Source organism: Equus caballus, chromosome 19, assembly GCF_041296265.1.
Source record: "Equus caballus isolate H_3958 breed thoroughbred chromosome 19, TB-T2T, whole genome shotgun sequence".
Taxonomy (NCBI): domain Eukaryota; kingdom Metazoa; phylum Chordata; class Mammalia; order Perissodactyla; family Equidae; genus Equus; species Equus caballus.
The window spans coordinates 58,552,379-58,568,572 of NC_091702.1; the positions used below are offsets into that span (position 1 = coordinate 58,552,379).

Sequence of the window (16,194 nt, forward strand, 5' to 3'; positions counted from 1 at the left end):
TATCTTGTACGTAATCCTTTTTGATGTATCAATTTCATAATTATTATTTGATGTATATTTTTAAACCTAGGTATGAGCACTTTTCTTCGTGTCTTAATCAAGTATTAGCTCTTCTTAATGGAAAAGATCCTGATTCTTCTTCAAAGGTATGTAAAAACATGATTGTTTGTTTTAAACGTTTTAAAAACTATAACATGCAGAAAAATCTGAGTGCCCAGCTCTCTGAATTTTTACTTTACAAACTGAACACAGCCATGTATCCAGTGTCTAGATCAGGAAACGGAACATTACCAGTACTCTAGAACCCTCCTCAAATCTTCGTACACTGGTACAATCCCTTTGGAAAACTGTTTCATGATACCAACTAAACATATGCGTACCGTCTGACACAGCGATTCCACTCTTAGCTATATAGCCAAGAGAGACATGGCCACGAGCTCACCAAAAGGCATGCAGAAATGTTAAATAGAAAATGAAGTTTTTTAAATGATACCATTTACTGATTTTTAAAAATGTGAAATCTTAGGGGATAAATCTAACAAAACATGTACAAGGCCTCTACTCTGAAGTTATAAAACATTGAGAGAAATAAGAGACCTAAATAAATACAGATATACCAAGTTCATAGATTGGAAGAGTTTACAATATTTGGTCACTCAAAATCACAGCAGGTTTTAGTGTTTTTTGTTGTATTTTGTTTGTTTTTGGTGTATATGGAAATTGGGAAGCTGATTATAAAATTCATATATGCAAAGGTCCAAAAATAACCATGGCTATCCTGAAAAAATGAACAAAGTTGGAGGACTTATTAATACTACCTGGATCAAGACTTAATATAAAGCTGCAATAATTAGGACAGTGCAGTATTGTCATAAGGATAGACAGCCCAATGGGACAGAGTACAGTCCAAAACCAAACCCACACTATTTGGTCTCCTGAGCGATAACAGTGCAGTCTTAAAAGTATGGTCATTCCAGTAAATGACACTGAATCCATTGAATATCCAAATGGGAAAAAACTGAATTCTAACCCCTACCTCACACCAAATGTGAACATCAGTTCCAGAAAGATTGTAGATCTAAATGTGAAAGGTAAAATGATGAACTTTTAGAAGAACCACCTAGCAGAATCTCTTCACAGCCTTGGGATAGACAAAGATTTTCTTAAACAGGAAACAAAAGTACCATCTATAAAGGAAAAAAGTTGATAAGTTGGACTACATTAAAATTAGGAGCTGCTATTTATGAAAAGACCACCAATAAGAGAGTAAGACGGCATATATCTAACAAAGGACTTTTATCTAAAGTTTGTTATTTAAAAACTTGTACCTGTAAATCAGAAAAACCCTGAACCTAGTAGATAAGCTGAGTGAAATAAACTTGAATTGATCAATAAATATGAAATGGTTGCTCAACTTTATTAATCTTCAGGGAAATGCAAATTTAAATAGTAATAGTAAATAGTAATGCAGTATTGCTCCATACCCACCAGGTGGTTAAAATTATACATGGATAATATCAAGCATGGATGAGAGTGTAGAAAATTCATAAGTGTCACAGTACTCATGGGTGAAAATTGGTACAACCACTTATGAAAACTGGTATTATCTACTAATGTTGGACATATGCATAAACTATGACCCAGCAGTTCCACTCATAAGTATTTACCCCAAAGAATTGAATACATATGTTTACCAAGGACATCTATGAAACATAACAGTACTGCTCCTAATAGCCAAGAATTGGAAACAGCTCAAATGCCATCCACAGTGGAATGGGCAAATAAACTGGTATATTTATGCATTGGAATACTCTACAGCAATGAGAATGAGTAAAATGCGACTGCATGCAACAATATGGATGAATCTCGCTAACACTGGTAAGCTAAAGAAGCCAGATGGAAGACTATACACTGTCACATTCTATTTGTGTGTAAAGCTCCGTGTGAGTTTTTTATATAAACTGGCAAGCTGATTGAAAATTTTATATGGAAACGTGAAGATTCAAGAATAGCTAACATAGAATTAATCTATGGTGTCAGAAATCTGATGTGGAGGAATGGTTGGGGCATTGTCTAGGAGAGGAGATTGTGGAGTTTTGTAGAATTCTCTTGATCCGGTTGCTAATTACACAAGTGTATTCATTTTGGGGAAACCATCTAGCTTTGCACTAATAATTGATTTGTTCTCCGTTACACTTAGAAAATGTACATGAGAAAGTAATTTTTTGTTTGTGTATGACATATTTCTGGTAAGATAATCAAGAAACTAGTAGCAGTGCTTGCCTCCAGGGAGGATAGCTAGAGGTCAGGCTGGTACCTTTGACTTTGAAACCAAGTGAATGTATTCCCTATTCAAAAACAAGTACTGCAATTTATATTTAAAAGAGAGTAAATTAAAGATTGCTTTATCATTTGTTACATAGTAAATACTAATGGGCTGAATTCTATTAAAATCAGATACTATCAAGTTAATTAAAACACAAATCTCAATTATATGTTTACAAGAAACAAAGAAAGGTAGAAAATTAGTGGATAGGCAAAGGGATACCAATAATTTTTTAAATTTTTTAAATGATAGATTGGTAGTTTATGAAAAAGGTAGGATTGAACTTAACAGTTAATAAACAGGTTGATGTGGATTGTTATGTAATGGTATAGGGCCTGTTAAACAAATTCACATGAGTAAATTTGAAGATCTAATTGTCTTTCTTTAAACAATTCATGAATTGGGCAACATCTCATCTGACAAGCAGGAAGCTACTCTAAGGGGTTACACAACATGGAAGGCTTTTATAGGGCGGGACAAGGAAAGGAAGTCATCAGTAAGGAAAAAATGAAAGTTCATTGGAGGAAAGTAAAAGTTAGGGTGATGATGGACTCTCATTGGCTGAGCTGAGGCATTTTCCATTGGCTGGGCAAGAAGGAAGTCATCCTGCAGAAGTAGTAAAGTAGTTGCACTTCCCCTTTGGGAGTGCAAGGTATATCTACCTCTCGGAGTCAGTACTGGTGCTTCTTCCTGTCTGGGTCTGTAATTGACGTCTTCCTGTTTGAGGTGATTGATTTGGCAGCATGTGAGAGCTCCCTCTACAGGCCTTCCCAACTCCAATTTATTTGAGATTTCCTTTATTAATTTTTACAGACCCAGTATTTGAAGTAAAGAAGAAATGAGGTCAAATGAGGGAGCCGAGGGGCGTAATGCCAGCAGTTTGCAAACATAGTATGGAAATGGCCATTCTTAAGGTTTTACAGCTTTGGGATGCCACTTTTAAGTATTATCCTAAAGTATGTTTTATAGCAATTCTTGAATCTTAGCTTGATAGCAGGACTTCATAATTACTACTTTGATTTTTTAATTCTTTTTTTTCATTTTACAAACAAAACATGTTTGTGCTTAAAAAAAAAAAGTACTATAGAAAGCATTTAACATTTGCTGAAGTTGCCCTTTTTTGTTTGGCTCTCACAGTCCTGCTTATCAGAAGTAACCATCATTAACAAATTTCTTTGTAACTTCCTGGAACATAATCATACATTTTAAGAAATAATACTGATAGAAATATTCGAAGCTGCTTTTAATTTTTGTTTTAGAGTATTTTCTTTAAAAATATATGTCATTTTCAGCTTCCTCATTTGGTTGCTTTGTGCGTTAAAGTCCAGTGAAATTGACATTTAATGACGACTTTATATTGCACAGGTTTTAGAATTACTTCTTGCGTTCTGTTCAGTGACTCAGCTGCGCCACGTGCTCACTCAGATGATATTTGAACAGTCTCCATCTGGCAACACCGCTCTAACAAGCCGTTCTAAATGTTTAGAACCAACTGTAGCTCTACTTCGTTGGTCAAGCCAGCCTTTGGATGGATCAGAAAACTGTTCCATTTTAGCGTTGGAGTTGTTCAAGGAAATATTTGAGGTAATAGAATGATTGACAAATTGACTTTTCTACTTTTATGGTTTTTAATGAACAGTTCTCAGAAATGTTCCCATAAACTTCCAGTTGTTCATACACTTTAGGAAAATGTCGCAATTACTAGACTCCCTATTATTCAGCTACTGAGTTATTGTTTTCTGACAAAGTCACAAATATTAGTCTTTTCATTTTTTCTCTGAATGCCTTCTAGATACTCCTTTCAGTGTGATAAGTAAAGATATTAATTAAGATTTGTATGGTTTGTTGTATGACTCTGCTTCTTGCAGAAGTCACATTCTGTCTCTTCATCTCGATAGATAATGTCTACTGTCCTTATTAACCTGTTGAGTGGGTTAACTTAGGAACTTTGGATTCAGTCAGTGAAATGGAGTGGAGCATGCCAGACACTGCTAGGCACTTAGGATACAGACAAAAATCCTTTCCCTAGAGGCCATTACATTCTGGTAGATTCTACTCTCTGGGTCATTTAGCATTCTCTGCCATTCTCCCTGATTTTATACCTGTTCTTCCTACCACGGTATCTTCCTATAGTGTTTCCCCTCTCATGGCTGGATCCTATGCACAAACAAAAATGTGTAGAGTGATTAAATATATTTGTTAAGGATTATGCACAAATTATCCTTTCTGTTTTGTGTTGGTCTTGACTATTAACAATCAGTTTTAGCATTTAAAAAGCCCTTTGAGATTCTTGATGGGAATTATTTGTGGTTGTAAAGTATTAAGTGTTATTTAATTATTATAATTACATTTGGCAAATTCAGGGTATTTGTTTTAAGTACATACTTTTAATTTAGAATAATTTTTAAATCACAGATATAGTCCATTTCAAAATGTCTTGTTTGCAGTTGATTAGCCCAAAAGCTTATTGTTCCTTTTGAGAAAAAAGTCATTTTAGCCCTCAAATTGGCTAAATGGATAGATTTAAATAGGAGAGACAGGTCAAAGAACTGTTGAACTAATTATAAGAAATTTAAGAGAGTGTCGCAGTTCAGTGATGACTGTTTCTGCATTCTGTATTCCATCTTTATTTTTATTTTTAACCATTGGTGGCGGTCATTTCTCCAGGATGTCATAGATACTGCTAACTCTTCCTCAGCTGACCGTTTTGTGATCATTCTGCTGCCTGCAATCCTTGATCAGCTTCAGTTCACAGAACAGAATCTAGATGAGGCCTTAATAAGAAAAAAATGTGAAAGGATGGTCAAGGCCATTGAAGTTTTGTTAAATATCCTTTACTGTTATAAACATGGAAACTAAATAACCATCTGTTTTTTTCCTAGCATTACATTTACTGCATTTTTGTGTTTATTTATAATTCTGTCACTTCTCATCTTTGTGTGTATTCAGAATTGTTGAACTGAAGTTTAAACTATAGTTTAATTCTCAATGAACAGTCTCTAAAAAAGTTAGACTTTATTTTCTTTGTTTTCTGTGTAGAATGTTTAAGCTAAAGAATATTTTTAGAAATGCTTTTTAAACTTGGATTTGGACATTTTAATCACAATTGGAGATTAGGAGATATATTCTAAAATAACTGCCCTATTACTGTCTTCTGGTGCTAATTGATGCCCCTGGTTGATGTGTGGTGCCATTCTTTGGTGGAATGTATCAGAGAATAAAGAAATATGAGTAGGGTTGTCATAATTTTACCTTAGTCTTTTAGCTTGTGTTTTAAAAATTAAAACCTCCGTAAATGTTTTAATAAAGATGACATCACACTTGGTCATAAAAAAGACGGTTATTTTCAAGGCAGATTAACTCATTTCAAAAAAAAGAAAACCTTGAGTATAATTATTGCCACTGCGTAACTTCTGTGTACAGATTTTCTTAGGTCTTTCCTTGTGTTAGCTTTTTTTAGATCAGCTGATTCTAAGTTGCTAAGAAGTCCAAGTCCAATTTTTTAATATTTCAATAATGATTTTTTTTTATTATTATTATCAGCAAGGAGCCACCATTTCTCAACCAGATCTCTTCCATTTGCCTGGTTATATCCCAGAGCGTTAAGAATTTGCTCAACTTTGTCCTGCCCTAGAGCAAACTCCACATGTGTTTAATCTCTTCTCTGAGATGCTGCTGCTTAATTTTTCTCTTCCTTTACAGCAGTGATTCTCAGCTCTGGCTGTGTGTTAGAGTCACCTGGAGAACATTTGCAACATACTGACAATGGAGTCTTACTTCCAGAGATTCTAATTTAAATGGAGTAATGTGAACACCTAGGGAGTGCTTGTGATTGTTTGAACTACCTAGGTGATTGTAACATGCAGCCAGAGGTGAAAACCATTGCTGTAGAGACAAATGATTACTTTGCTTGACCTTGGAAAGCTCTGTAATATATTCTGGGCTTCTCTCATTGAATGTACCAAACTTAACGCCAAAGCAGAGTGAGCTGAACTGAACTACTAGGGCACCAGGGCTGGCCCGTTGACTCTCTTTTAATGATAGATACTCAGATTAACTTACAATTTACGAAGTAGGGAGAAAATAACTTACCTTAGTTCAGCAAATATTTATGGAACCATTGTGATACCTGCTAACAAAAAACTAGCATCTAGTAGAGAGACAGATCCTTTTCCTGTTTTACCTTTGAGTCAGAAACTTGGTGTCAGTCCCATCTCATGCCATTTGTCAGTCACTTAAATGCTCAAGCTCTAGTTTCCTAACCTGTCATTGAGCTAAGGGAACAATAATTACCCCCAATTGCAGTGACAAGATAATTTACGTGAAATCATCCTAAATGCTGTAAAGTACTATAAAAATATGTCTTTTGAGAATTTTTGTATCTGTCCCTTAACAAAACGTACCTCTGTGTGGCGATGATACTCTAAGAATACACGTTGCAAAAATTCTGACGACTATCAAATGTACCACTCTGATAGAACAACAGTTTACATATGGAAAGATTGATCTGGGATTTGGAACAAAGGTAGCAGATTCTGAATTGTGGTAAGTATATGAAATCCAAATGGCAAAATGCTAAGGCCAAACTTAATAAAAATCAAAAGATGTAGTGACTCTCATCCCTTTTGGAGGATCGTCCTTGGGTATGTTCTGTTAACTCACAGTGTAGCAAAGAATTAAAAATATTTTGATAACGAATTTTTTTAAAAAATTCATTCAGTTCATAGATCACATACTTTTGAAGAAAGATATTAACATCTATGATTTGTTATTCATTGTTTAGGTTTGTTTTGTCTTGTTTTAATTTATTGTGGTTATCTAAGACTTTTATACTCCTAAACATTTCTTTTCTAAAGGTGCTTTTTGACATTGTCTCAGTAATTATTTTTATGTTTATTTAATTTTGTATTTTTAAGCAAAAAAGCATGAAAAAACAGGGGTAGTTTTTATTACAAGGAAATCAGTCACTTCTTCCTTAGCATCTTGAGACTTATGGTTAAAGATGAATTTTCACTGATAGTAATGAGATTGTTTTATCCCCTCCTTTAACATGATTTAAGTCCATCTAACAAATCTTTATTGATGACCTGCTAAATGCTAGATGCTATGATATCTTCCCATTTTCATAAATGTCATGATTGTCACTAATTGTTCTCCTCAAGAACAAGGATTATCTCTTTATACTTTTTTGTATTCCCTTTCAGATATAAGGCTGAGAACACAGTTTAGTATAATTCATTCAGTAAATATTAGGTATTCTTAATTGCCTAATTTTCCCCTCTATTGTTGATATTCCAGTGACAAAGCTAAAAATAAAATGGTTCATGTTGCTGATGCTGCTAGTAACTTGAACCAGATAGTTGAAACATGTAGATATTTGAGAGTAGAAAAAGAAACACCATCTAAACTTAGACTCTTAATGCCAGTTTGTTCTCTTTGGGTCTTGGGTTATAAGGATGTTGGTCTCTGATATTTTTACTTTTCAAAAGAAACAGTACTTTATCTTCTTGAGTTTAAAAACAAAGGTGTTGATTTTTCATTTTCTTTAGAATAATGGACAGAAGTAAGCTCTAAAGAATTTTTGAGGCATCTAATTTAGATATGACTTATTTTTAAAGCAAACTTGCTGCTGATGTAATTTTGAAAACCCTTGATTTGATGAATAAGCTTAAGCAGTTGGTTCCTGGTATGGAAGTAAGCTTCTACAAAATCCTGCAGGTGAGTTTAAGCTCTTCAAATATTGAAGTTTTTTCGTACATAAATGCTTCCTAATATATGTTTCTGTTTTAATATTCTTAATTTTTAGAAGATGTTTCTCTTAGAATTGGCCATGATAAGAAAGTTTAAAGCTCTTAATTATCTTAGGTAGCTACAGTATTCTCATTACGCAGCTATTTTAGATAGTCACAGGAATTGAACATCAGTGCTCCTGATTCTAGTGTACAGGATGTTCATGATAGTCGGGCTTCCTCAGCCTTTTCCCTTCTTGTGTCATTCTTCAGGTTTCTTCATTTATTTCTGTTGGTGTTGCGGTGCCATGCAGTTGGGAGTGGTATTTGTTTTGGGGTTTTTGTTTTTGGTTGGGGTTGATGAGGTAGGGTATTAAGGGCATAGGGAGACATCTGGAAGAAAAGGCCTTGTGAATGATAATAAGATTAGAGAGTGTGTGCAGAAAATAGCTAACTCACAAATTTTGACGATAGTAGTAACTGAATGAGAGCTCTAGGTGTTTCTCTTAATATCCACAAAACCTGGCTTGTAGATCAGTGTTTAATAAACGTGTGTGAATTAAGTTAACTATAATAACAATGATGGCTCTAGTGCCTGTATAAACAGGATAGAAGCCCAAACTGAAACCTTAGGCAGGGGCCACTTGTATGCTTTGAGAGCATACTACTTAACAAATGGGGTTCGGGTGTTGACTCCATCACTTACAGTGCAGACTTAAAGTTCTTTCACCTCTCTGAGTTCCGCTTTCCTTGACTACAAGGTAGAAATAATCGTCCCCCTCCATGGGAGGAGTGAGGAGAGGTTCCCATGGGGGTTATGGAAATAAAGACCAGCTCTTACCATGGTTCTGTGGTGTTAGCTTATCCCTGAGTACCTACAGGGCACTCAACATTGTAAAATGTTGACAATTATAAAGGATTTATATCTTAATATTTCCCCTGTTAACAACTTAACTCAACTTAGAAATTGAGTCCAATTGACTTTATATCAATTCCTGGGAGGTGTTTTTCAAAATAGATGACGTCGGGCTTACAGTGCTAATGTAAAGTATTTACTGACAGGAAGGACTTAGACTTTGAATATAATTGTTTCAGTCATTAAATTAAGATTTTTTGAGTTAATTTGAATTTTACTTTTATTTTTGACTTTAATTAATTTGGAAATGATTGGCCATTTTTCCTTTTAGCCAGTTTTTCTTTTAAATGATAGGTAGAAAAATAAAACAATTCAAAATATCAGTCAGTTGTGGGTGAGACCTATTTTAAATTCATCAAAAAAATTAAGACATGATTTTCATAGGCACAATCAAAAGCATTCAAAACCTTTGCCAGATTTTTTTAAGCTAATGTTCATTTTGTTGTGTAGACACTTATAACAAGGTAAAGACTAATAAATACATTCGAACATCACATAGAAGCACTTTAGAATTTTCCTAGAATTATTGTATGATTTAGCTCTGTTTACTCGCCTTACTCTAAAAGACCTGACATTATTCTTTCTGCCTCTTATTTTCTGGCTTCTGATTTTCTTAGGATCCACGCCTGATTACTCCCTTGGCCTTTGCTTTAACATCAGATAATAGAGAGCAAGTACAGTCTGGACTGGGAATATTATTGGAAGCTGCTCCACTGCCAGATTTTCCTGCTTTGGTGTGAGTTGTAATCACCTCCAATGTATCTCTTGTGGTGCCTGAATATCCTGCTGTGTTTCTTTAGTAGTCTTCAGTATAGATAGATTAGAAAATCAGTGAATTGAAGACTTCGTTGTAATAGTCAGTGATTTTTCAAATGATTAAAAAAAAATTTGATTTCATTACCTAAAAAGGCCAGATATATACTCACTCAGGGAAAAACAAGATCCATGTCATTAAACGTATCATCTGGGTTGTATGCCTCTCTGTCTCTCACCACCTCTTTCTAACATAGTAGCTTCTGAACTGAGCTTATATCCTACTAGTTTAGTTCTTCCATGGAAAGAGCTTTTCCCTCCCAGTTGTTTAAATGGTAAGTCTAAGCATCAAGCTCACTGTCCAGATCTGGGTCATTTGCCAAGGAGGGGACCTCAGCAAATGCCAAGGGTTCAGAACTACATAGACTGAAAGTTGAGATGCGTTGGGCAGGAGAGTTCCTAAATGAAAATTCTGTGATTTTATCAGAAAGTGGAATAATGGCCAAGCAAAATTATGTGCTATACTCAGAAATTTCAAAAACTAAAAGAATATTTGCAGTTATGTTTGAAAAAAATTCAGATTTGGCTGTCTGTAAACTGGTTGACAAGATATCTAGCAGGCATCTACTTTAATTTTTAAAAGTTTAAGTGGTTTATATAAATGAATTTGTAAAAGTGGTTTGAATAAACTGAAGTGGTTGGTAAATAGCTAAGACATTCCCATATGCCAGGGGTCGGCAAACTATAGCCAGCAGACAAGAGCCTGCTTTTGTAAATAACATTTTATTGGAACAAGGCCACACCCCTTCATTTTCATTCTGTCTGTATTACGCATGCCTACACTGATACTGTGACATCACGATTGTAGTTGTAACTGAGACTACATGTACTTACTGCCTTGTTCTTTAAGAAAAGGTTTGCTAGCTTCTGCTATTTCTAGTAACTGACTTAGCAAATTCATTATCTTCAGAATTAATAATTTAAGTAGTCATAAATTAAGAGATGAAGAACTACAGAAAACAAGACCTAGAGACCCACATAATCAAAATTCCCTTCATTTTCTTTTTTTTTTAACAAACACATGGGCAAATAGGGAGCTTCTCAGTTTACATGGTAGAAGTGGTCTGTGAAGCTGCTTCGTTTTGTGGTGGCTTGCTTGTTTTAACTGCAATAATCTTACGTGAGGCACAGCCTCCTGCTTCCGAGTGGATGCTTCAGCGTCCCTGCAAGTGGGCGCCTCAGCCTCTCGTCTCTGTATGTGAGGCCTCCCGACTGTTTCACTGTGTCTTGGCTGTCCTTGGCTTACTCGTGTTATGTACTTTTCTCTTTGGACGTTATCTCAGATGTCCATTTATGTCTATTTATTTTATTTATGTCCACTTATGCCTTTGTTTACATTATCTTAAACAGTTTAATCAGGTGAATTTATATGCAGAGTGGGTGGGTGGGTGTGTAGGTAGGTTTCTTTGTGTGTTTGTTTTATTTAAAAAACAAATATCTGGTGAGGGCCACCTTCTAGGCTATGTGCCAGGCCCTCTTCTAGGCATTTTGGATACTGTAGTAAATTAGACAGGGGGCCTTCTGTCATGAGATTTACATTCTAGTTGGGACACAAATTTAAAAAAATAAGTTTCATAATGTGGACGTTACTATGGGTGGAGGAGCCTCTCTGAAGAAGTGAATTTTAACCGAGACCTAATGATAAGAAGGAGCCAACACTATGCAGATCTGGTGGGAGAAGTGTTCTGGGTAAAGGAACAGCTCATACGAAGGGCCTGAGGCAGGAATAAGATGAGATCAATGGAATGGGCAGAGTGGAAGTCAGGTTGTGAGAACATAACTGAGTGAGAAAGGGGAAGGGTAAAGGCATAGCTAAAGCCAGGTGATGTGGCCCCTGGTGAGAAGGATGTTCTTACCAATATCAATAACACTGCACTTAGGTTTTACAAATAGTCCACACTCACAAACTAGTTTTAGAGCCTCCACACCAGAGGTGGAGTTGTCATTGTAAAGAGTTGTAAGTAGAAGAGTTTCCTGTGGCAAATTTAGGGTATTTCCCAAAATCCTGCTTCATCATAGACTGCAAGATTTATTTCAAAAATATTCAAAGACTTATATTCCCAAAAAGACCCATTCTAAAAGATTTCCTAATTCTGTACTAACTCTGCCTTTTGCTCTATTTTTATGTAATTATTTCTTTTTCTTTTTGATTCCCATTCAGTCTTGGAGAAAGTATAGCAGCAAACAATTCCTATAGACAACAGGAAACAGAACATATGCCCAGAAGAAATCCTCTGCAATCATTAAATCACAGTTTTCCAACATCAGTAAAATGTTTAACTCCCCCACTTTTGAAAGAGAGAGTTCCAGGATTGAATATTGAGGAATTAATAGAGAAACTTCAGTCTGGAGTGGTGGTGAGTGGTAAACAGCCTTTACAAATAGGATTCTGCCTGGTACATACCAAGTAAATATGAGCCTTAATTATAACATTTATTTAAGCAACTTTAGATGCAAATTTGATTGTTAAAAGCCTTATCTTTTAATATAAAAAGTAACAATATTTTGGAAAGTTTGGGGAGTAAGGGAAAAACAGCCATAAAATTCCAACATTTTAACACAGCCATCATTCTTTCTCTGGTCTTCCCCAGCCAGCCCACTCGCCCCCACAGCAACCACCGTCAGCTTAAGAAATATCTTTTAAAGTCCCACAAGCATACCAAATCTTACCCAGATATTCCTCTGCAGTAGCCAGCTTAGTGAAATGTTTGTGACAACCTGATATGACGTTCATTTTTTTACTTTGTTACTTATTAAGTTTTAGTGATTTAGTTTCACAGTAGGCATTTATTTTTTTATTTTGTTTAGTGTTAAAATTTTCTGGGTTTTGACACTATTGTATTAAAATCTAGGTAAAGGATCAGATTAATGATGTGAGAATATCTGACATAATGGATGTATATGAGATGAAACTGTCCACATTAGCCGTGAGTACAAGCGTATTTTAATGTAGTATGTGTAACAGTTAAACTTTAGTAGATATTTTCTGGTAAATGATCAAAATTAATGGTATATTTCTTATAGTCCAAAGAAAGCAGGCTGCAAGATCTTTTGGAAGCAAAAGCTCTGGCGCTTGCACAGGCTGATAGACTGATCGCTCAGTATCGCTGTCAGAGAACTCAAGCTGAGACAGAGGTGTGTACAGTATAAAGGTACATCTGATTAGTAGAAGATAAATGAAGTAAAACATGTACAAAATATTCGTTATATCTTTGTTACTCTGATTGAAGTACATTGTCCTCAGCATTTGACATGACTGCTCCCTCCGTCTTGAAACTCCCTCCCCTTTAATTTTGGTTACACCGTTATCTTCTGATTTCATTTCTACCCGAATGGATATTCTTTTCCTATATCCTTTATGGGCTTCTTTTTTCACCTCTCAACCTTTAAGTGTTGGGTTTTCCCAGGATTATGTTCTAAGCCCTTTTCCCTTATTTAGGTGGCCCGTGGTTTCAATCATTACCAGAATGTTGATGCCCCCAGTTTTATATGCGGAGCCCAGGTTGTTTTTCCTCAGCACTGAATGCCTCCTATAAATGGCTCCATTTAAATACACAGCAAATACTTCAGACTCCGCATAACCAATACTGAACTTATCACCCTCCCTTTTTTAAAATGTATTTTTTTCTTGCATGTTCCCTCTAATGTTCTTAGAATTTTCCCAACAAGGAACCTAGACATCGTACTGTTTACCTTCTACAGTTAGTCAGTCACCAAGTCCCATTGATTCTGCCTTCTGAATATTATGTATTTCTGCCTTGTCTCAGTTCTTGCCACTATTTGCTATAGGTCAAATCCTTTTCACTTTTCGTATGAATCACAGCAGACGGTTAGGGTTGACGGCTAGCAGTGAGGACTGTACCCTTTTCACTGAGTACTATATGGAGAGCTACCTTCATGTTACTATAATTGTGTGCATATCCATGAATCTGATCATACCAAGATTGTCTTTGTCAGAACAATCTATTAAATAAAAAACTATAACAGTGTCACATTTTATTAGAAGTAGCTAAGTAATAAGTATATGTGACTAATAAAACTTTATATAACCCAATAGATGGTAGCATATTAGCTATTTGGTAAACCTTAGTATTTGGTAAATTGTAGAAACTGAGCATATTATATAAAAGCGGGAAAGTCTCTATTCTGTTTTCTTTTAGGCACGGACACTTGCTGCTATGTTGAGAGAAGTTGAGAGAAAAAATGAAGAGCTTGGTGTGTTGCTGAAGTCACAGCAGATTGAATCAGAAAGAGCCCAGAGTGATATTGAGCATCTCTTTCAACATAACAGGAAGTTAGAGTCTGTGGCTGAAGAACATGAAATACTGACAAAATCCTACATGGAACTCCTTCAGAGGTAAATCAATAAAGGAGAAGTTTTCTGTATAAGGTTAGAATCTAGAATGAACACACAGCATTTGTTTTCTGTGGCCCTAAAATTCTTTTGTAAGCATTCATATGTTCTCATAATATAAAGCAAATAGCAAGAAATTTAGATCATAGTGAAATGAAGTATTCCTTACTCAAACTGAGTATCAGAATTGGAAACAGAATACGCCTCTTTTTGTTTCTTTCCCGTTGGCTCTACTTCTTTTATTTATTCGTGTAGTCATCTGGAGTGTTAGCACCGCAAGGACAAGTTTCATCTGTTTTGTTCACTGACAAATCCCTAGGGCCTAGAACAGTGCTAGTTACATGGTTAGGCACTCCAAAGATAATTGCTGAGTGACCTTAGTTGTCATAATTCGTTTTAAGTTGATCCATATGAATTGGCCATTTCTGCAGATCTAAAGTGGTTGAATATTAACAATTTCTTATTATTCAGCCTCATAGCATGGAAATTTGGGTGTTTAGTGCTTAACTCATCTCTTAATTTGTAGTCAGTATTTCTCCTTATGTCATTGCCTGTGGTTTACTTGTATGTGTGACTATATCTGTAGAATAAATTCTCTTTTTTTTTTTTACAGGGAAAGATTCGCCCTGAGCTAACATATATTGGCAATCTTCCCCCCCCTTTTTTTTTCCCTCCCCAAAGCCCCAGTGCATAGTTCTATATCTTAGTTGTAAGTCATTTAGAATAAATTCTTACAGGTGAATTCCTGGGTTAAATGGTATGTGCTTTTACTTTTTTGATAGATTGCCAAGTTTCCGTCCAAAAGGGCTATTGCTAACAGAGTCTGAGACTGTTTTCCCTCCGTTGTCAGTTTAGGCCAATGTTAAAACTTCTGAATTATAAGGAGGATCAGGAACGATTAGGTATTTTACGCCAAACAATAAAAACAAAAACACTCTGGTTAATTTGTTCCTTGTTTTAATTTATATTTTAAGACTGGTTAAGATTTGAAAAAATGTTCTAGTGTTTATGTTATTAATATAGAGATATAGAAAATTTTAACTTTGCAAGGTCTGTGTGCCTATTTGCCCGTCAATAAAAATGGTGTAGCATCTAGAAAATTTGTGATGACAACATGATTTCTAAACAGGATGTTTTCGCCTTGCAACAACGACTTTTTACAAAGTCTGATTGTTTGAGGCAGCCCTGATAAAGTGGACGATTAGTGTTAAGTCAGGATGTAAGAGAAAGTAGGCAGTGATCCAAGAGAAATATGTGGTTTCTAGAACCTGCTTATGTTCTAGATAGTACTTGAGCGGCCAGGAAGTAAGACTCCAGCCTTGAAGGGCCAGGTGGGCAACAAATAAATGAAGCCGGCTGGGGAAGGTCATTGGTATTGGTAGTGACTATAAAGGCATTCAAATTTAGAATTTTAAAAACTCTACGAGGGACAGATGAAACAAGGCTGCTGGCCACATTTGGCCAGTGCCACCCATTTGTTTATCTTTGTACTTAGTAAAGTGAAAAGGACCTTTTATGCCTAAGATATTTGGATGTCAAAGTATCGCCTTAGGAAGGATTCTTTTTGTGTTTACCTTGCAGATAAAATAAGCAGGACTGTTAGATGCAGAGCGTTAAAGAGACAAGAGAAATTTAGAATCCTTAACTGCTTTCTTCATTAATTTGACTTTTTAAATTAAACATATATTATACCCAAGAGGTTAAAGATGACAGACTTGTTATATTTTTTTTTTAGTCCCCATCTTTTCACAGAAATTGTTTCAGTTTCTGGACTTAGCTATAAACATAGATCTACGTATTTTGTAGCAAATTATATAATACAATATTATCTGTAACATTATCTGTCCTGTATTCCTAAGTCTAAGGTTATCCCCCACGCATTTCCATTTCATAGTAATTTTTACCAGCAAAGTCAGCCAAAACATATCTTTACTGTCCTTTAGAGTTAATCTAACTCTCTCTATGTCCTGCTTGTTCATAACATTCCTCCTCTCACCTGCACTGTATGCAATTTGGTTAAAAGATATATAAACACTGTACTTTTTTTTCTCCACTA

General features: G+C 35.4%; 1 protein-coding gene across 2 annotated transcripts in view; it reads left to right on the forward strand.

Annotated features, from left to right (window-relative positions):
* The window catches only part of CIP2A (cellular inhibitor of PP2A), a 35,030-nt gene that overhangs the window by 12,257 nt on the left and 6,579 nt on the right, over positions 1–16,194 (forward strand). For both annotated transcript variants that reach the window (XM_001503233.7, XM_070242844.1), the window contains exons 8-17: positions 71–146; positions 3,692–3,910; positions 4,994–5,153; positions 6,730–6,871; positions 7,945–8,044; positions 9,589–9,707; positions 11,946–12,141; positions 12,637–12,711; positions 12,809–12,919; positions 13,945–14,141. In XM_001503233.7, coding sequence (XP_001503283.1) covers positions 71–146; positions 3,692–3,910; positions 4,994–5,153; positions 6,730–6,871; positions 7,945–8,044; positions 9,589–9,707; positions 11,946–12,141; positions 12,637–12,711; positions 12,809–12,919; positions 13,945–14,141 — 1,395 coding nt within the window. The remainder of the gene's footprint in view (positions 1–70; positions 147–3,691; positions 3,911–4,993; positions 5,154–6,729; positions 6,872–7,944; positions 8,045–9,588; positions 9,708–11,945; positions 12,142–12,636; positions 12,712–12,808; positions 12,920–13,944; positions 14,142–16,194) is intronic.